At 43.5% G+C, this 21,512-nt stretch overlaps 1 protein-coding gene across 1 annotated transcript in view; it reads right to left on the reverse strand.

Moving 5' to 3' along the window:
• LOC144770731 (sialic acid-binding Ig-like lectin 10) overlaps window positions 1-21,512 on the reverse strand; it is a 448,268-nt gene that overhangs the window by 208,850 nt on the left and 217,906 nt on the right. The window contains exon 5 of the mRNA XM_078655468.1: window positions 320-478. Coding sequence (XP_078511594.1) covers window positions 320-362 — 43 coding nt within the window. The 5' untranslated portion in view covers window positions 363-478. The remainder of the gene's footprint in view (window positions 1-319; window positions 479-21,512) is intronic.

Consider the following 21,512-nt stretch of genomic DNA (forward strand, 5'->3'; position numbering starts at 1 on the left):
TCTGCCCTTGACGTCAAGGGAGGCTGCCCCTCCTTAACCTGGCTGCACTGCAGTGCAACTGCAGTACTAAAATAAAATGATACTATGAATAATTTTACTTTGCACTGTTTTAAAACAGTGGGGCAACGCTCCTCCGCCTTAGCGGAGGAGCCGCCCCGGCTGTAATGCCTCATTTTTTTAACACTGCTACCCTGCAAATTTACTGATGTCCTTAAGCATATCAGATAATGAATTAATATTTTTATGGTTACAGCACTTGCTTTACTTTTTTGTAAATGTGATGGATTCAGGCATTTTTTCAGGTAGGTGTCACACTAACCTTTCCAAAGTAAGGACAGTAACAGCACACTTCCCAGCTTCATAGTGGGCTATTTAGACATGCCTTAGTGATGGGGATCTTCGCTTTTCCCTACAGCATCCGGAACTGCCAAGGAAAGGTGGTGTCTCATTGGTTATTTCAAGTAATCACTTGCATGATCTGTGGAGACAAACAGAAAAATTATTAAAATTAATTTGAAAAATACCACATTAATTTAGTAAGCAAATTCCAGAACATCTTTAGTTGGCTTTTCTGCTGTTTTAACTTTGTTAACATGCCTTAAAATGGGAAAATGGTAATTTAATCAGCAACATACCTTGGATGTATCTTCAATTCAAACGTCCATATGACCGAGCACATAAGATTAACCCTCTGTGGATTTTAGAACTGAAGTTCAATCCCTTGACCTTTCACATATTGATGGAGGTAATCCTGCCAGTGCTGGTCTACCAACATCCTCCACTGCCTCTACCAGGGCAACTGTACATGCAGCAGCCTAGCTCTTCTCCAATGCATAAAACCTAAGACAATATCAAACCAATAGTGAGAAATCCCCGCTTTTTTGCATAGTCGCCCCCTTCGACTGATGCTGCTGGTTTTATAACCCTGCATATTGGGGTATTGCTGCCCAGTCTCCAGCATATGTGCTCTGACCCCTAAAGTGTAGTAAAACTCAATAATTCTCAATTAACATACTTTACATTTCCAGTAAGGCCATAGTGTATGGTGCAGGTAAATACACCAATGGTATGGAAAGTTAAATGTCGCCTGAGGATTGCTGCACCATATTGTTCCATTCAGCTGCCTGACAAGGAAAACATGGCTTCAGGCCTACACGTAAAGTTGACCTGGAGCAGCCTTTAGACCTATTGGCATGCAAATCAACATAAATCTTTTCACAGGAGAGAAACACTACTTTTTAAATAATAAGAAAGTCACTCCATAGTACACCTTCTAGTCAGATGGGAGGGTTGCCTGGTATTTAAAAGTGGACTAAATAAGAATTCTGACCCAGATTTATAAATGATTTGTGTCTCCCTTGCAGCATGCATGGTGACGCAGGGAGGCACAAAACCTAGAATGAGATTTACCATGCCAAGCATTGATACCCTGAGTAGCTTGGTAAATCCGCTGTAATGCAGGGCCGTGCAAGTCGCTGTCTCACATTACACTGCACATGACGACATTACATCCGCAGAGCGTGGATGTTCCCATGCAACCAACCATGCATTTTGAAGCATTGCCAGATTTACCAACACTGGTAAACCTGGGAATGCATCAGAATTGAACACCTTCCCTGTAGGGATGTGTCCCTTCCTGAACAAAAAAAATACTGCCTGTAATGCAGGCACTTTTGTACCAAGGTACATGAGTGCCTGCATTGGCACTAGGCTGCACTGAGTGTGCCGGTGCAAGCAAAGGACAAGACCAGGCCATAACTTGACAGATCTGATTCATTCCTGCCCTTTCACGCAGAACTGTGCAGCACAGAAAGGAGTCAAGCTGCGGTAATTTGTATGAAAAAGCATAAATCTGGGCATTAATGTTTGCATGTTCCTCCTGTGACTAGCCCCAAAAAAGCTTCTTTCACTATTACAGCTAGAGGAAGCACAAATCGTTTACAGGGTTTTATAAGTCCTTGGGTGCTATGGATGTGACCTCCACATCCATAGCGCTCACATCCGAGTGCTATGAAATTAGAGGTCACATCTAGATTCCATGGGCAGGAAATCCCTCTGGATTACCTATTTTCAGCTTGGGCTGCTGGGGAAGAATTTCCCCAGCAGCCTAAAGCTATTGTGTCTTTTTTTGTTAAATGATAATCAGCATGCATGGCATATTGATATCATTTTCACAAAAAGGGAAAGTAAAATAAGACAATCAGCTTGTTTAACTTTCAATGCACCAATGCCTAAGGGCATATCTCAGCCCTCCAAGCACCAATTCAGCTGTGATGGTATCATTGGAAAGAGGAGAATCTACCCTTTCCTAGCAGGTACCACTAGAACTAAGGATTAGTTTCTGAGGTTGGGAGCATCCCCTGGCAATGGGCTAGAGCTTTCTCTTCCTCTCCCCCAGGCACAACTGTCTTTCTGCTCCCCCTACATCTGCCTCTGGAGGGGGGGGGCAAAAAGCCCACTAGACACCAGTGAAAATATGTTTTCTTTCTTTCTTTTTAAAAGGGTGGGGGCTACCACAAAGGCATAGGGTATGCCCTCATCTTAATATGGACAATATTGTCTCTTTACCTTCTCTGGAAGGCAGATTGGCGGTTTACCGCAATTTACAGCAATGGTATAGCATTTCCACTAAACACCAGAGATTTACCAGTTGGGGGAAAAAGGGTGGGGACGTCCTACCTAAACACCGGGTTATACCCCACCTCATAAGGGGCAAAAGAGGCTTTCTGCCCCCTGGGCAGACAGAGTACCTCCCCAGTTTGACCCCCCAGGAGATCAGAAAGCTCACTGGACACCAGAGATTTCAAGATAGTAGCAAAAGAAAAATGACGGGGCAACCAACCATTAGTCTACCCTCTCCCCAGAACGGGGAATAGAGTTTGTCTGTGCCCCAGGTGCTTTTTCCCGATTGTGAAGAAAACCCACTGAATGCCAGGAATGTTATTTTTATCAAATACTGGGGTAAGGTCTGGCCCATCATGACTTGAGGCCTGACCCCCACCCTTACATCCTCAACAATCTGTGTGCTCCCCTTGGGGCAAAAACATCTCCATTCCTATAGCAAGTAAGTGGCAATTTTGATTCTTATGAGTTTTGTTTTTATCACACATGGGCCAATAGTGTGGGGCTATATCTCAATATTGCGCCTTACTGAATAGATGAACTTTTTGGGTTTGAAACTTACCAAACTCATATATTTCTAAGACTGTGCTGGAGTCCAGGGAGGTGTGCCTGACATGGATCCCACAAAGTTTTCTTACACACAATGCTGTGCAAAACTCAAATGTTATCTAAAACAATGCATTTCGGATGTAAACTTATGGGAATCGACTCAACAGTGCAGTTGAAAACTCTTCCCCTCTAAGTGGCTTGGCCTTGCATAAAAGACATTTCTGTAAAGGAAACACCCAGGAAAGATGTGAACCTCTGTAATGCATAGGGATCCACAAAAGTCCTACCATCCAGCTTTCCCCCACTTTTCCTTATAAAATCGCTATTCCACCTGTGTGTTGCTGGGACTAGAAGGCTTAGCAGCATTGGGAAAGCATTTGAGTGGTTACAAAACAGAATTTAGAATTAGAGATGATGCCACAATTTCACATTATTTCGCCTCATGGGAATCAGGTCAGCAGGTTCTCCTCCTTCTCCTCTAAAGCTTGAGGAAGCAGACACCACAGTCTAGCACACAGCTTTCTAAACTATGTGGTGCGCCACATTCCTGTGTCGCGCCACATATGTAGGTGTAAGAAAACTGAGAATTTACCTGAACCTCCACTTACTTGGTTATGTTTTTTATCAAAACAAACAAACGGAAATTTATACGTTTGTCGTGGCCATCAATTTAGCCTGTTTTATTTTTAATTATTTCTAAATGTTCACAAATATCGTCACAAAAAAGGACACAAAGTCTACTAAACAGACAATCTCATTATGAAAACATATAACACTACATGAAAACTTGACATAAATACATCAAAAAATACAATTGCATCAATATGAGTTGCATGAATTACAATGACAATGAATCAATCAAAAGAAACAGTTGCAATGTGTAGCTTCAGAAAACATCAAAACATTTTGGCAACACATAGAGTTGGAAAGTGAATATCTAAATTAATCTTAATATCCACAGATTTAACTGGCACTCTAACAATAGCCAGATATGACTGGCACTTTTAACAGTAGCCGACGCGTTTCGAGTCCCGGTTTTTAGAATTGCCGGACTCTCATCAGGGCGGATGAATCCTTTCTTAAAACCAACTGGCAAATTGCCGAACTTGGGTTGTAAGCTGGTATGATGTAATCATGCGGTCGAAGCCACTTTTCTTTTTTCAGGGCGTAATGGTGTGGTGAACTGTTCTTCAATAATTCTCGAGGCGCGGTGCTAGGGTCTCAAATTTCGTGGGCTGGTCTCAATTCAGAGGCTAAGCCATCTGTTTTTGCTTAACAAGTCTGATCTGGTTGAAAACCTTTTTGGATGATTTGTTATTGTTTGGAAGTATTCACTCCACCGCGTAGGGAATGGCCGTTGATGCGGTAATTGGGTCTGGGGTTGGCCACCACCCAGGAAAATCTACCAAACCCAGACATTTCTGAAAAGGAAACACCCAGGAAAGATGTGAACCTCTGTAATGCATAGGGATCCACAAAAGTCCTACCATCCAGCTTTCCCACTTTTCCTTATAAAATCGCTATTCCACCTGTGTGTTGCTGGGACTAGAAGGCTTAGCAGCATTGGGAAAGCATTTAAGTGGTTACAAAACAGAATTTAGAATTAGAGATGATGCCACAATTTCACATTATTTCGCCTCATGGGAATCAGGTCAGCAGGTTCTCCTCCTTCTCCTCTAAAGCTCGAGGAAGCAGACACCACAGTCTAGCACACAGCTTTCCAAACTATGTGGTGCGCCACATTCCTGTGTCGCGCCACATATGTAGGTGTGTCGCATCAGCAGAGTCGAGCTGCAGGGGCTCTTAGAAGGGGCGAAGCAACAACAAAGCCCTATTAACATGCAAAGTCTTTAAAGACCTGTGAAGTGCTCGGGTGCGGATCCAAATGTCCCGGTTTTAGCATGCTGTTTAGATCCCCCGCGGGCCTTGCAGCAACAGGCAGAGTGGCGCTGCAGGGGCTCTAATATGAATAACAACAAAGCCTTATTAGCACGTTAAATGGTCTTTTAAAGACCTGTGAAGTGCTTGTGTGCGGCTGTGTGTGTGCCCCCGCAAAACGTGCCACAATTCAATATAAATTCAAAAACAACAGGTGATGGACAGAATGCAGAACCATGTCATACATTCACCCCAGTACAGAGATCTGGGCCTAAATCCATCGTTTCTTTTGCTCACCATGCCATTCCAGTTTGAACCAAGCCATATGCAAATCAGTCTTGACCCTGTGCCCCATGGGGACAGTCCAGCCCGAACTGCCAAGCCAGGTCCTCCCTGGACTGGAAACAAGCATCCAAGGACCGGTTTCGGGATTTCAGCCCTCTTCAGCCTGGATAGCTCGATTCCAGTGGCATGGAGAGCACGGGACTCACGTCTGAGCATACCCATCCCACTCGACTGGACTGTTCCCATGGGGCACAGGGTCGAGACTGATTTACATATGGCTTGGTTCAAACTGGGAGGGAGACAGAGAGGGAGGGAGACAGGGAGGGAGGGAGACAGGGAGGGAGGGAGACAGGGAGGGAGCGAGACAGGGAGGGAGCGAGACAGGGGGGGGGGAGACAGGGAGGGGGGGAGACAGGGAGGGGGGGTGACAGGGAGGGAGGGAGACAGGGAGGGAGGGAGACAGGGAGGGAGGGAGACAGGGAGGGAGGGAGACAGGGAGGGAGGGAGACAGGGAGGGAGGGAGACAGAGAGGGAGGGAGACAGAGAGGGAGGGAGACAGAGAGGGAGGGAGACAGAGAGGGAGGGAGACAGAGAGGGAGGGAGACAGAGAGGGAGGGAGACAGGAGGGAGTGAGAGAGGGAGTGAGACAGAGAAGGAGTGAGACAGAGAAGGAGTGAGACAGAGAGGGAGGGAGACAGAGAGGGAGGGAGACAGAGAGGGAGGGAGACAGAGAGGGAGGGAGACAGAGAGGGAGGGAGACAGAGAGGGAGGGAGACAGAGAGGGAGGGAGACAGGAGGGAGTGAGACAGGAGGGAGTGAGACAGAGAGGGAGTGAGACAGAGGGATTGAGACAGAGAGGGATTGAGACAGAGAGGGATTGAGACAGAGCAAGAGAGAGGGAGACAGATGGAGGGAGACAGATGGAGGGAAAGGCCACCTCCGCCACTGATTCCCTCACTAGTACCCTTTAACAGTGCCCTTCAAGTCTCTGTGTGTGGGGGTGGGGGTGTGGGGTGTGTGTGTGGGGTGTGTGTGTGGGGTGTGTGTGTGTATGTGGGGTGTGTGTGTGTATGTGGGGTGTGTGTGTGTGTGGGGGTGTGTGTGTGGGGGGTGTGTATGTGTGGGGTGGTGTGTCTGTGAGGTGGTGTGTGTGGGGCTGTGTGTGGTGCCCGGACCCACCATAGGTGGTTCTGGCTCGCTCGCTGCGCTTCCTCGCGTTACTGTGTCACTGAAATTTTTTTCACAAAAGGGTGTGTCACCAACATGAAAAGTTTGGAAAGCTGTGGTCTAGCAGCTTACACTTTATCAACCTTTAGTTTCAGTTAGAGGAACTTGTGCTGACTGTGCTGTGTAAGAAGCTTGCACTATTACATTACAATATATTTGTTTTGTGCATGAGGGAAGCTTACACAGCTATAACCTGAACCTGTCCTCTTCCAATTAGTTAAGTGTGTGGCTAGCACTTTTCTACATTTGCTGTAATATTTACAAGCCTTTGAAGTGGAACATTGGGAGTTACACATTCAAACAGATTGCTCCACTTTCAGACTATATGTAACCTTAACTGCCTGCTGTCAACATCCCTTCTCTGTTTGAATCACCTGAAGTCTTGGAGCAAAGCACATCACAATCCTCCCTCCTCTCTCACTCAGCCTCTTCTGTTGCAGCTGTTTTTTCACAAATGTCTGATTGGACTCCTTACCTTTTTTGGTGAAGGGAAGCCCAATAACCAAAGAAAAGTAGAAAAACATAAATACACTTTTTCTAATTTTCTTTGACTGATTGTGAGTCCATTGAAAAAAAGCAGTGGTAGAAGCCCAAAAAGCGTCCTGTGACAGGCTGCTGCCGGAGAAAGTCTGAGGGAACATGGTGAGAGAATGTAGCCATAATTTCATCAAACCATTGAGATAACATAATGCGTTCACTGACATAATATTGACACTACTAATATTGACCTACACAATTATCATCACACTAATATCGCTAACAACAATATCAGCAACCTATATTTAATGAACAAAAATAAATAAATATCGGCGAAAAATGATCAACATAAAAAACATTGATATCACTGATATCGAACACACAAATATTGTGTACAAAAATATCATCAACATTAAATTAACATAGCACATAACAAAAATATAAAAATTAAAAATATCAACTACTTAAATTTCAAACAAACATATAAAAATAACCTCTACCAAAAATTAAATTTCACATTTACAATCTAGATACAAATATAAAAAACCCACATATAAATAAACATATCATCATTAAATAAACCATGTTTTAACAATGCTAAAATACCACTTCACATTTTATAAAATTTCCTTACTCATCCAAAAATAAATAGCGTATATATATATATATATATATATATATATATATATATATATATATATATATATATATATATATATATATATATATATATATATATATATATATATATCCACATGATTCTCGTTCATACAATCCAGCCGTAGCAAAAACGAGGTCCAGGCCAACTTCTTTATGAGCAACGTTGTTTATTTGCAGCAACCTCCCCGACGTGTTTCGGAGCCCAAGTCTCCTTGTTCACGGGTACGGGTAACAGGTTCGATAAAGTTTTTAAATAAACACCATCATGTGACACATCACCATGAAAACGGAAATGAAATAAACAACAGACTGCCACCAACTATAAGGAGCTGAAAGACAGATTCGTGGCTGGATATTGCGATCTGGTGAAATGCAAGATAAACAATTGATTGATCTATTTTAGTGCTTCACCCTCTTTGATTTTAATTGTATAGTGTGTAGGTAATTGTTAATAGTTATTTATCAACTTAAGGATGGAAGTGTCACTCACTTTATTTATTTATTTCACTCACTACAGGTCCCACTTGAAGCCTTTTAGGAGAGTTTGAGACACAGCATGGAATGATATTCTCGTTTGGTGCAAGACTGAATAATACACTTAGTGTGACTAGCGTGTGCTTGGAGACATTCGCCCACATGGGCGGGACTGTTGCGAACCAACTAATATGTTTTAGTTCACCTGAGATCATCATGAAGTACCCGTGAACAAGGAGACTTGGGCTCCGAAACGCGTTGGGGAGGTTGCTGCAAATAAACAACGTTGCTCATAAAGAAGTTGGCCTGGACCTCGTTTTTGCTATGGCTGGATTGTATGAACAAGAATCGTGTGGATTATAGGGCGTGGCAAGCCCGTCCCGGCCCGCCGCTGCAAGGGGCAGAATTTGTTTTGCCGTACTCGAGTTGGACTGATAGATTATATATATATATATATATATATATATATATATATATATATATATGTGTTGCAGTGTCCGTGTGGGCTAAACTAGGTGGGCAGCACACGGCCGCCCGCCCACAAGCGAATACTGCAACATATTAGGGCAATCACAGGCAGAGATCAATCCTATCCGCTAGCGCGACACTTTGAGTCCTTACATAATAGTGACCCCGCGATGCTCCAATACTTCCTAATTGACACCGTACTACCGTTAAAACGGGGAGGGGACAGAGAGGGGAAATTGCGTCTCTTAGAGACGAGATATATTTTGGAGGTTAATTGTAAGAGCCCTGGTGGACTCAATGATCGTGAGGATTTACACACATGTTTAAAACAGGATTGACGATAGGTTTAACATCTTTAGTTCTTCATTAGCTGCCAGAATTCAATTTAATATAGCTTTTACGTGTTCACACCATACAGATACCTCTGGATCCGCTCTGAAGCAGGCATATGAGACACACCACAACTAAATAAGAGAAAGACCTGTTTCAGATGAGTCAATATTTGATGGACTATGAAATTTCCGGACTAAAAACTTCCTATATACTGTAAAACTAAAATATGTACAACTTTTTTTGCACAAACACTTTTTTTCACTCATTGTAGGATTGGTTTACAGTGCCCAGAGAGGGTATACAACAGATGTATGGAGAATTGGTGATAGCGTCCGTGGTAGGTTATGGGCTCACTTGAGCCTTATGAAATGACAGAGTCAACATTAGTATTGATTTAATTGATATCGGAAGGATTCAGTGTTTCTATTTTCAGCAACACCGGACAATAAGATATTACATTATGGGGTATACATATATAATATTGGATGTATTGATTTATATAATATTATATTTTTGATATTTATATTTATTTGTAAATACTTGAAATGTATATATGTATATATGATATGAAATATATTTATTTAGATTACCCCTGATGTTTTTCAACGAAATGGACACTATGTCCTCTATGTACTTTAATTGAACTTCCAGATACATAAATGTATAATAATGCTATTTTCACTTTAAGACCATGGAGGCTCAGCCTTTCGCGCACTTTTTGTTGACATAAATACCCTCGTTTGTTTCATTGACAGGTCATGTGATCAAGCCTCGGCTTAGAGGCGAAACGCGTCATGGCGGATGGCTGGCTGCAAGATTGCACAATAAAGCACTGAGATTTGCATGAATTATTGGTTTTACTATGTGTTGTTTTCTTTCCGTGGGAGGGAGATTTGGAATGACGGTTCCCGTTATATATATATATATATATATATAAATTGGAATGGAATTGTAGTTGGTGTATTTGGCGCAACGAACAGCAGGTGTGCAAAAACGAACTTTGATTTGGGGTAGGAGTAATCAGGGCGTGTCAACATAAACTGAGCAGGATTGGGTACGTTCGAAGCAGAACTCCATGCAGATATGGCACTGAGGAAGGCTTATTGCTGAAATGCATTCGCCGATGCTGCAATGTTCCAAATAAAGCGGTCCTCCTTGCTGAAATCCCCTTTGGCCTCTGATCTTTTTATTTGGAGAGGTGTGGTGTAATATTTGCTGCGCCGCCCTGGGGCGCAGAACAGATGGCCCTGCTGCACGAAGCGACCCGGACTTCCTACTGGCACCATGCTGTTTTACAGCGTTATTTGGCTCGGGGTACCGAGATGTCCGGAGACCACCGATTGTGAATGCGGCCTGTACAAGAGATCCGAGGTATTATACCTACAAGGTGGTGCTTGATTGTCGGAGTGACGGCCCCTACTCTACTGCGGTCACGTCCACACCGGTAGTAGCGGTACAAGGGGACTCAGCAAGGGTCCGTGGATGTTGGACTTCATGTGGGGACTAACATCACCTACCTACAGACTTATTACATGCCCGCACCCATGTGTTTCACTGCTCCCCATGCCGCCAACCCAGGTGCATAATCATGATGCACTCTGGGAATTGTAGTTGGTGTATTTAACGCAACAAACAACAGGTGTGCAAAAACAAACTTTGATTTGGGGGAGGAGTAATCAGGGCTTGTCAACATAAACTGAGCAGTATTGGGTACATTAGAAGCAGAACTCCATGTAGATATGGCGCTGAGGAAGGCTTATTGCCTAAATGCATTCGCCGATGCTGCAATGTTCCAAATAAAGCGGTCCTCCTTGCTGCAATCCCCTTTGGCCTCTGATCTTTTCATTTGGAGAGGTGTGGTGTAATATATAGATATAGATATATATAAGCACGTAGCTCACTTTAAAAACGTCATATTCACTGAGACGAATCATGTGATGAAGCTCCCTAGTGGAGCGATACGCGTCATGGAGGACACTTGTCCATTGATTTTTATGCCGAAAAATGAAATAACGACTGCACTGCTTACACACGAAGGAAAGTGTGGGAGACCGTCATTCTTGTGGGAGAATTCTCAAGAGGTCCGTGCCGGTTTGGTTCTGACCTGCATGTGGTGGTCAGGAAAGTGTTTGCATATATATATATATATATATATATATATATATATAGATAGATAGATATACAGATCACAAAATACGCATATATGTTACATTAACTAAATTATATTTCACATAAAATAAATATTTATGTTGTAATAAATAGACATTTAAAGGCACATATACCTTTAAAGGAAATTAATTAGCGTTTTTCAAATAAGGACATAACTGACAAAATAATTGAACAGGTGCTATAACAACCAATAAAATTAAACTACAAACAACAGCAACCAGGAAAAATCTTTTACCAATTAAATAAATAAAATAAAAAGACACCATAAAATACAAACTACCTTTAAAACTGCAAATACTGGATAAGAAATTCTGCCGGACTTCTGCCAGAACGCAGCAGCTTTAAAGTACATATTTCATGCATCAACTTTACTAGTATGTCTGAATTCATAGCTTTGTGTTGCCCTAGCTTCTTTTCTTTCTTTCTTTTTTTTTCTTCTGAGTTCTATATAGCGCAAACTTGAACCGAAGGTATTGGGTATCAGAGCGCTTTACACAAGCACCAGTTGCGTTACATGAGGACATATTCATTTTTCTTAGGCACTGGGGGATTTAGTGATTTGCTGAGAATCACAGGATGTTGCGCATCCATGCCGATACTCGAACCTGGTCCCCCAGATTTGAGGTTGGCCAACTCCTCTCCCCTTTCCTGTCCTGAAATAATGTTAAAGCAGATTATACTTGAGACAACCAAAATTTACATTTTTTACCTCTTCTCACTGTCAACAGGAAATGAATCCTCGGTGGAACACTTGAATACCCACCTTAAAGGTTCTAAAATGTAATCAAGTAAGGTCTGCCATGCTGTTTTTTATGGATGTTTAAACTTATTCTAAGCAGCAGTGTCAAAATTACCAGAGGCCTGGCCTTAACTCAGCCTTTGTTTGGGTGGGATAGCTATTTCTTGTTGTAATTTGTTCATATTTTTGACTGGGAAAAAATCTACCTCCTACCTAGGTCGATTGGCTGTGCACTAATGCTAATTACACTGCGGTTATGCACTTTGTCCTTTTGTTCTTCCTCTGCTGAAGTCTTTGTATGCTGTTGATAACTGTTGATAACTGTTTGTAACGCAGATTAGAGAGATATTTTTGTTTCCCAGGCAGAATGACTGTTTTCCAATTTTTATTACACAATGGATATGCACTTTGTCCTTTTTCACTTCCTCTTGCAGAATATTTTATAATACTGATGTGACGTATTAGTAGTTTTACTAAATTCCATTTATCTTTTATGGTTGTATCTATCTTTACCAAATAAATAATTTTACTACTTCTACTGATACCTGCAGTAACTGTACGCTTGTGTGTTCAATAACTATGCAGTATTTAAGAAGGACCTGTGAAGGGTACCGATGTGCGTGAATGACATTTGTACTGCTAGCCCTTCTGTCAACATAGAGACAATATGATGGAAGAAATTCCACCATGAATTAATCTCCAGATTTATAACTTCCTATAGTAGTTTGAGGATTTGTCATAAACCATAAGCTCAATATTAGGTTTCTAAATGTTTTTCTGAATTTTGTATTCTTTCCACCATGGGGTGTGTTAGAAATGGGATTTAAGGTTGGCTCAGGTACGTACCCAGGGACCCAGACCAGACAGGAACCACCAATCTAGTCAGAAGATCTACATACACAGTAAAAGCTTACCTGTGCTCACCCTCTGGTAGCTTGGCACAGAGCAGTCAGGCTTTTCTAAAGAGGCACTATGTAAAGCACTAAAGCTTACCTGTGCTAACCCTCTGGTAGCTTGGCACAGAGCAGTCAGGCTTTTCTAAAGAGGGAATATGTAAAGCACTGTGTAACGTATTTGTGCAACACATACACACACACAGCAACACAATGAACACACCAGAAAAAAATTCCATGCAGGGTTAGAAAAACAGAGAATATTTATCTTAGTAAAATAAGACTAGAAAATCAAAATTGGAATCAGAGATATACATATTTAAATCTTAAATGCAAAAAAGTGCTAAAGGTTACTTGAAGTCGCAAGAGAATGGTGCAAATCCAAAGTTCAGGATGAACACTATGAAGGGCAGGCTGAGAACAGGACCAACTGAGAGGGTCCCACTTTGATTGAGCAAAGCGTTGTTGGTGAGGGCACAATGCGTCAATTTCTCCAACACATTCGGGTCACTGCATCATCATTGAGTTTCACTGAGGTGAAAAGCAGTCCAGTTAAGTCGTTTAGGCCACACAGCAGTACCTCTGACAGTGGGTCAGTTCAAGATCCAGAAGTGTCTGATTTCAGGGGTCAGAGACTAAGGGCCTTATTTATGAGGCTGTGCGTCACTTTTACGCCACTGATGTGTCACTTTTTGTGACGCACCAGCAGCGTAAAAAATGTGCCTTGTTGCACCATATTTACAAAGTGACGCATCTAGGTAGATGCGTCACTTTGTAAATCCTAGCGCCAAATTATACCTGCGCCAGGTATAATATATGCAAGGTGCGTTTTCACGCAAGAAAGGGTCACAGAAGTGACGCAGTGAAATTCATGAGATTTCACTGCGCCATTTCTAGAATGCAAATGCATCAATATCTTATGCCTGCCTGACAGCAGGCGTAAGACTGACGCAGACTCTTTCACTTGGGGCTTGCCCCATGTGAAAGGACAAATTGCTTGAGTTGCGTTACTTTTGTGACACACTCCAGCAATGCGTCACTTTTGCGCCATACAGATACGTCAAAAATACTGGCGTATGTGTAACTCCTTGCGACATGATGAGTCATCCAGGAATTATGATGCATCAATCATGTCGCAAGGAGGGCACACTGAGAAGGGATGCATCGCTGCTTTCACGCAGCAAGGTGTCACTTCTCATAAATGAGGCCCCAAGTAATTATACCTAAAAGTGCATATGATGTAGGGTATGACTCCAATACAGGTCTCTGAAGTGCACAAGGATCCCTCTCAACCCAGACTTGTCAGGCAGGCTGTTCGTGAGGGATAAATCCGTGATTTGTGTGTGGACGGGACACTATCTATTAAAGTGTTTCAGCTCCTCCCATTCCTCCCTGCCCAAGAAGACCCAAACGAATACGGATGAGTGCTCAGAATGCAGAGGAGTTTCACCTTCCTGTGTTTGTAGTGGTCTAGAGGGAATGCAAAAAGGGTTGCTGTCACCTACCCAGGACGTGTATTTGAGACAGTCTGTTAGGCACATATAAATCAAGTACTTGTAAACTTAGGACCATCCTTAGGGGTGACTTATATGTAATAATAGGGGAGTTTAAGGCTAGGCAAGTAGTTTAAAATGCCAGGTCGATGTGGCAGTAAACTGCACACAGACACTGCAATGGAAGCCCAAGAAAGACTGGGGCCCTGCTAGGGACCCCAAAATTCCCTTTCCGTCTGCTTCTCTATGGTGGTTGGACTGACAGACGGAAAGGGACATTAAAATCCTTATGGCACTGCCCTTAATGTTAGGATTACTGTCCGACCGCTGTTCTGATGGGCTGCTTGCCCATTGGAAAGCATAGGATGGTCCCTTTGCCTGCTGCCTCTGACTGCACGCATTGTAAAGCGGGGGTCGGACTGCAGCAGCAGATGTTGGGCAGACCGCCACCGACGAGCTGCAGGATGGCCTTCTGACCAACATCAGAATAAGGACCATGAGGATTTGAACTTGCCTGATTGAACACAAATGTGAGGCAAAGAACTTACAAGGTCTTTCTCTTTTCCTTTTCTGGAACCTAAATACCTAGGAAGGTATAAATGTATTTGCCAATCCTTCTTTTGCCCTTCCCAGCTACTCATTCTACACCTGTGCTGACTGCATTATGTATCTGTAGGAAGGCAGGTTTTGCTCATCCAATCTGCCCAGATTTTTCACTTCTTGATCACCTGGTTTTAGACCTTTTACTGTGGGGGAGATTCATAACCCATGACTCACCCACAGTAACCTCATGGTACAATAATTGCATGTGTTTGTCGCCAGTATCTGCCTTTAAGATAAGGTACTGCAGTGCACTAAGGGTAAAATGCTCTTGGCTGGTTACATGTGAACATGTATTCACACATTTGTGCACTCGTGCGAGGGCTGTGCGTGGGAGACTTTTGTCTTTCACAGCCCAGTAATTGTGCACAGGTAGCGTGGTGCAAAGTAGATTCTGCAGGGTTGGGTATTGACCTGGCATAGGCCTTATAATGTTGGTGTACAGACATAGGGAAAGTCAGTGAGGTTTACTGTCTTGACTCCAGTGACACTCCATTATACATTTAAGGGGAAGGCTGCCTTAGAGTGCAACTCCTCGTCCCCTTGGTCGACAAACTGAGACATATAAATTTAGAGTGTAACCTCTGTTAAAAGATCAATTCTGCAAATGCCAAAGACACATCTGTACAGCTTGATGGTCATCCAAGAATGTCATATTTCTCAGGCTCAGCTCAGGATCAGAGCCCAGGCTTTTCATCTCTCTGCTGGGCTGGATTAATTACTTTCTGTCCAGCTGCAGGATCAAAGGCCTCCCCACATGAAGAGAGCAATTAACAGTGCTTAACTCAGCTCCTGAAGAGGAAACGGGGTGGGGCGGAATGCTCTGCATTAATCAGCCAGCTGTCACACTGAGTTAGGAAGGGCGCCTGCCCAATTCCACTAAACAAACGAGGGAGGTCAGACCCCTTGAGCCAAACCAGAGGGGGCTCCCTTTGAAGATTTCATATGGAAGGCACTATCAGTGATATCATCAAGGGGTGGAGCTGAGATTCACAGAGCAGAGGTGGCAAGACTCCTGGGTGATGACATTTGGAAATCTCTTGGGTATGTTTTTCTGCTGGACACTGAAACTGGAGGCAACCACCATGGATAATTGGAAGGAAGAACTCCCTTAGGACTCGGACTCTAATTGACCCCAGGACCAGTGGGGTTCCCTTACAACCACTGAGGTCTAGTTGGTGGCACGACTAGGCTTATGCACCAAGGAGGAGAGAGGCCCAGAGGAAACACAAAAGGGAAGGCTGGCTCAGGGAGCCAGTGAAACCAGCTCCCTGTAAAAACTGTTGCATTTGAGGCTAGGAGGCATTGTTCTAGGTAGCTAGGGTTCACCACTAGGAGCAAAATTCGACCAGTACTAAGTAAAATGGCCCACTAGGGCACAAGATATGAGCCTGCAAAGGATTTGATCTTTGGCACTCAGATAGGCCTGAAGCATGTGGAGCTCCGATGCCAGAACCTTTCTAAGCCACTCGGGTAGACCAGGTGAGGCCTATTTATGAGGCCAGGAGGGTCTTGCATGGCCCCCTACCCAACATCCAAGGGGGACCGGGGACCACAAAACTCAGGCTGCTACATTCATCTGGGGGCCCTGAACCTCAGCTTTGGGCCCCAATTGCTGATTGAAGGGTGGAGGTGCCATCATGCTTCCCCAGGAGCCGTGATGCAGAGACCACAGAAAAGCATCATTGCGCTCTCCCCATGAGTGCGGGGAGGGTCCTAGGATCCTATTCCTGGGCCACAGAAGAAATGGAGGAAGGGTAAGTGCTACCACCCTCCTCCCATGTGGCCGGCCTTCGCTGCTCCCCATGCCCATGACAAGAGGGAGGGGAAGGACAGCACGAGTGCCACGTGATGTCTGGAGGAGTGGGCAGGGCAGAAGAGACTGCTGGCTCTACGGCAGCACACAGGATTGCTGACAATGCAGGGAGCTGGTGGGGGCAGCCAGGGGTGGTTCCCTTGGCCGCCTCTGATGAGAGCCTGTACAGGGTCACAGGATGGTACCGGGCACCCTCAAACAAAAGAGATGTCCACTTGGTGCAATGCCGAACAGCAAAGACAAATGCAAAAACGAACAATTGATAGACAGAATGCTGAGCAATGTCAAACATTCACCCCACTACAGACATCTGGGCATAAATTCATAGTTTTTTTGCTCTCCATGCCATTCCAGTTTAAACCCAGCCATATGCAAATCAGTCTTGCCCATGCTCCCCATGGGAACAGTCCAGACCAAGCTGCCAGGCCAGGTCCTCCCTGAACTAGAAGCAAGCATCCTTGGACCGGTTTCGGGGTTTCACTCCCTCATCAGAGAGGCTAGCTTGACTCTGGTGGCATGAAAAGCAAGAGACCTACGTCTCAGTATACCCGTTCCACTCAGGGTGACAAATGCAAAAAGAGCAATTGATGGACAGAATGATTAACAATTTCAGACATTCCCCCCGGTACAGGGACCTGGACCTAAATCCACAGTTCCAGTTTAAACCCAGCCATATGCAAATCAGTCCACATCACCCCATGGTAACAGTCCACCCCGAACTGCCATGCCAGGTCCACAGCAAAGACAGCCGCAATGCGCAAGGAAAGAAAGGCACCAGAATGAGGCAGCTCTGTCTGACTCAGCGGGAGAGCTGCTAATTAATAATCCACATGCTCCAAGTAGTGCTCTATAATGCGGTGGGGGCTGGCCTGTTTGTTCAGAAAACCTGGTAGTTTACACTCATTGGTACCCCAGCATGACAGGTCACCTCCAAAATAACTGCAAAGAGGGGGGAGCTGCAGGAGCAGCACAGCCTCCCCCAGATTGATCACCGGAGTCCCCACCCTAAGTTGGGTAGGAGTCCAAAAGAACAACTACCAGGAGTTTTCAATGTTTTTTAAACCTTCCTGAGGAAGTGCAGTGCTCTCTATATGTATGGTCCATGGTTGCAATCTCTGTGGCCTGAAGGTGTTTGTTGATACTGTGTAACACCCTCTAGGGGTGGAAATCTGTTATTGCAAGTGTTGTGATCAGAAATGGGATATGCAGTAGCGGCTATGTTTTGATTGCGTTTTTCGTGCCAAAAGTTACTATAAGTACATAAATCATTCAGGCATGCACATACATTCTTGCTCTATTGAAATATTAATGCTGTTAGCCGTATGTGTTAAATGCGTTCATTCAAAGTGATATTCAATCACTGCATTTAATTACAAGTGAAAGTTTTGATTTTATTTGTTGAACCAGACCACTTTTTAGAGGGACAAAAGTGATCACACAATGTCATCAAGAGGCAATTCCATCAGCAATGTATATTTGTAAATTACTGTATAGTATTGAGCAGTGTGTGTGTAATAAATGCACGTATTCCTTTTTCAAAGAAAAAGCACAGACTTGACAATCGTTTATTGAGTGATATTATAGCATGCCCTCGATTGGTGATTACTAGCCCACACCACCTACCTTGAGTTGGCCTTGGACTACTTTGCTTCACTACCCTGAGAGAGTCATGTTCTACATTGGGGTGTTTGATTCCCAGTAGAGGAAAAATGTGGACCGATTACTTGTGCTGGTCACACAACTAATGACCCTTTTTCTTACAGTATCTATTTGTTTTTATTTATTTAGGTATTTTATATAGCATGGACTGTGCCACAAAGACGGTTGATTAGAACTGATGGAAGAGATTTGATCAGAAGATCTTTGAAGAGATATAATTCGAGGTTCATTCTTGGGCATGGGGGATGCAGTTCCTAAGTCTAGGGGGCAGTCAGTACAAGACTTGATTATCTGTTTTTCTTTCCTTGCTTTAGGGATTTAAAGAAGAAGGTCAGAATTTCCTCTTGTATATATTTCTATGCCTCCTATGGGGAGTTTGACTTTGAGGTAGAACCGAAGACCACTGTGTGTGTCCTTCTAGGTAATGCAGGTGGTTTTCAAATTGATGGGCGCTTCAAGAGTCAGCCAGTGTATTTGTTTATGTATTGGTGTAAAACAATGTGTTATCAGTTACTATTCCAAGTAACAAGTAGAACAATCCTACTGTATCCAACACATAGTTTCACTAATTTAACCCTAGGCTCAATCATTCGTAGCTTTGATGCAGACCTGACAACGTGTGAAAGTGTGTGCAGCACTAAAACAGACAAGAACTCCTCAACACAATAAAAATCTCACAAACATATTCTAAAAATTGAAAAAAAAAATTCATATGAAAAATGACACCAAAAGGACTACATTCCAATGAGAAATACTGAATATTTGAATGTTGATTGCTTCTGGGCAAAAAATACAAAGGAAGAGTAAAGCACCAATCATTAGTCACTGTTTGCCATTGATTGGGATCCAGGCACGATTTGAGGATGAGCATGGTGCAGCGAGGTCATATACTACAAGTGGATAATCCCAGTGAAAGATTTTATTTTCTGACTAATAGTCTGATTTGCATCATGGTAAACATTCCATTGGTCCCCCAGTGTGACAGAGTAAATTACTAACTTGTCCTTCTGTAGGGACCACCCACCAAATTGATAAATGACCATCAAAGCTACAGGTCATTTGTAAAGCAATGGTAGGAACCACCAGGAACGGTCAACATGGTGGTTCCTGTCAATAAATGTTCCTGTTTGGGCAAAGCTAAATCAGGGGACATAGCTCTGTACCAAACAATTTACTTTTCTTATTCTCACCCAAAAAATCTCGAAATTGGATTTTCTTTTTGACAATAAAAAATAAAATTCTCTCCTCACCATGGGAGAAAACTACCAATACAGGGGGAGCAATATGCAGTTTTCACTGCCCTTTCGGTCAGGTTTTCCTTCCGGGTATGGGCCGTGAAAGCTGACCAATCATTCCACCGATCTGAATTAGGTGAGCAGAATGGTAGGTCTGCCTCTGACGACCCTTACTTCTCAGGACCTTTGGAGGGGGTTAATCATTGCAGAGACTGAGTTGTTTTCGCCTTTATTAACCCTAAGGTAAGCCTGTACCTAAATTTGGGGGGAGGCCGCATTCTTGATGGTAAGGATAGATAGATAGATGATAGGTGTACGTTTTTGCTCTTGTTGGGAACAATAAAGACTAGGATGTGTTAAGTGAAGTGAAGTGTTACATGTTTATTGTTGATTACTCTGTTTTAAGGAAAACTTAAAGCCTAATAAATAGAATCTGATGCTGCTCCGGATCTATGACGGAACGCTGGGAATTATGCCTGATATTAATAAGCCTGACCCAGAGGGACATTTCCAGGACTACATTGGTCCCAGACAAATTTTGAAAACGCCCTGCAGAAGCCCCAGGCCGGATGGCCATGTAGACGGGGTGAAACATGTGTTGACTTTGACCACTCTTTATAATCTGACTCAGAATTCTGAAAAGAGTCAAAGCACCTTTGTATATAAAAAATCATCACCATGAACATTACGTATTGGAATTCTTTCCGTAAATCACGATTATATTGACTTGTCCTGAAAACTCTTTTGGAACTCTCTCATGGGCCTACAACACGGATTGGGACACCCACATAATAGCCTTTCAAACATTTCTTAGGCTTGCCACTGCAGTGCCTATGTATGCAGTTTACTGCCACTTTAACATCACATTTAAAACCACTTGCCAAGTCTTAAACTCCCCTTTTATTAAAACTAAGTCACCTCTAAGGTAGGCCCTAGGAAGCCCTAAGGGCAGGGTGATTTGTAAATTAAAGGTAGGACATGTATTAGTAGGCTTTGCGTATCCTAGTAGTGGCAAACAGACTCTTTACATTTTCAATACTGTGAGGCCTACTCCTCTCATGAGCTAGCATTGGGAATTCCTTAATACACTTTTAAGCTGTAATTCAGATCAGAGAAGAGTAGTTTTTCAAGTTTGATATGTTTGGAATGGTAATGACCTTACTGGTGAAATTAGATTTAACATTACTGTTTTAGAAATGCTACTTTTAGAAAGTAGCAATACTAAAGAGGATGATGGCCAGAGCGTTTGAGCAAATCAAACACTCACCCCCCAGTCAACTGATCTGGATTTAATCCATCACCATTCTTTTAACTCACTCCACCACCCCAGTTCAGACATGGCCATATGCAAATCAGTCTGACCCTGTGCCTCATGGGAACAGTCCAGCCCGAACTGCCAAGCCATGTCTTCCCTGGACCGGAAACGAGCATTCTGGGACCGGGTTTGGATTCATAATCCTCATCAGCCAGGCTATCTTGAATCCAGTGGTAGAGTGAGCAAGGGACCCACAGCTGGGCATACCCTGCCAATTTAGGGCGAACAAAGCTATACCAAAGGGGATGATGGATGGAGCGTTTGAGCAAATCAAACACTCACCCCCAATCAACTCATCTGGGTTTAACCCATCACCATTATTTAGCTCACTCCACCACCCCAGTTCAGACATGGCCATATGCAAATCAGTCTGACCCTGTGCCTCATGGGAACAGTCCAGCCCAAACTGCCAAGCCATGTCTTCCCTGGACCGGAAACAAGCATCTTCGGACCGGTTTCGGATTCATAATCCTCATCAGCTATGCTATCTTGAATCCAGTGGTAGAGTGAGCAAGGGACCCATGTCTGGGCATACCCTGCCAACTTAGAGCGAACAAAGCTATACCAAAAGGGACATACCTCTGTGATTATAAATCCGTGTGCTTTGCAACCTGTCTCCA

Source organism: Lissotriton helveticus, chromosome 7, assembly GCF_964261635.1.
Source record: "Lissotriton helveticus chromosome 7, aLisHel1.1, whole genome shotgun sequence".
In the NCBI taxonomy this organism is placed as follows: domain Eukaryota; kingdom Metazoa; phylum Chordata; class Amphibia; order Caudata; family Salamandridae; genus Lissotriton; species Lissotriton helveticus.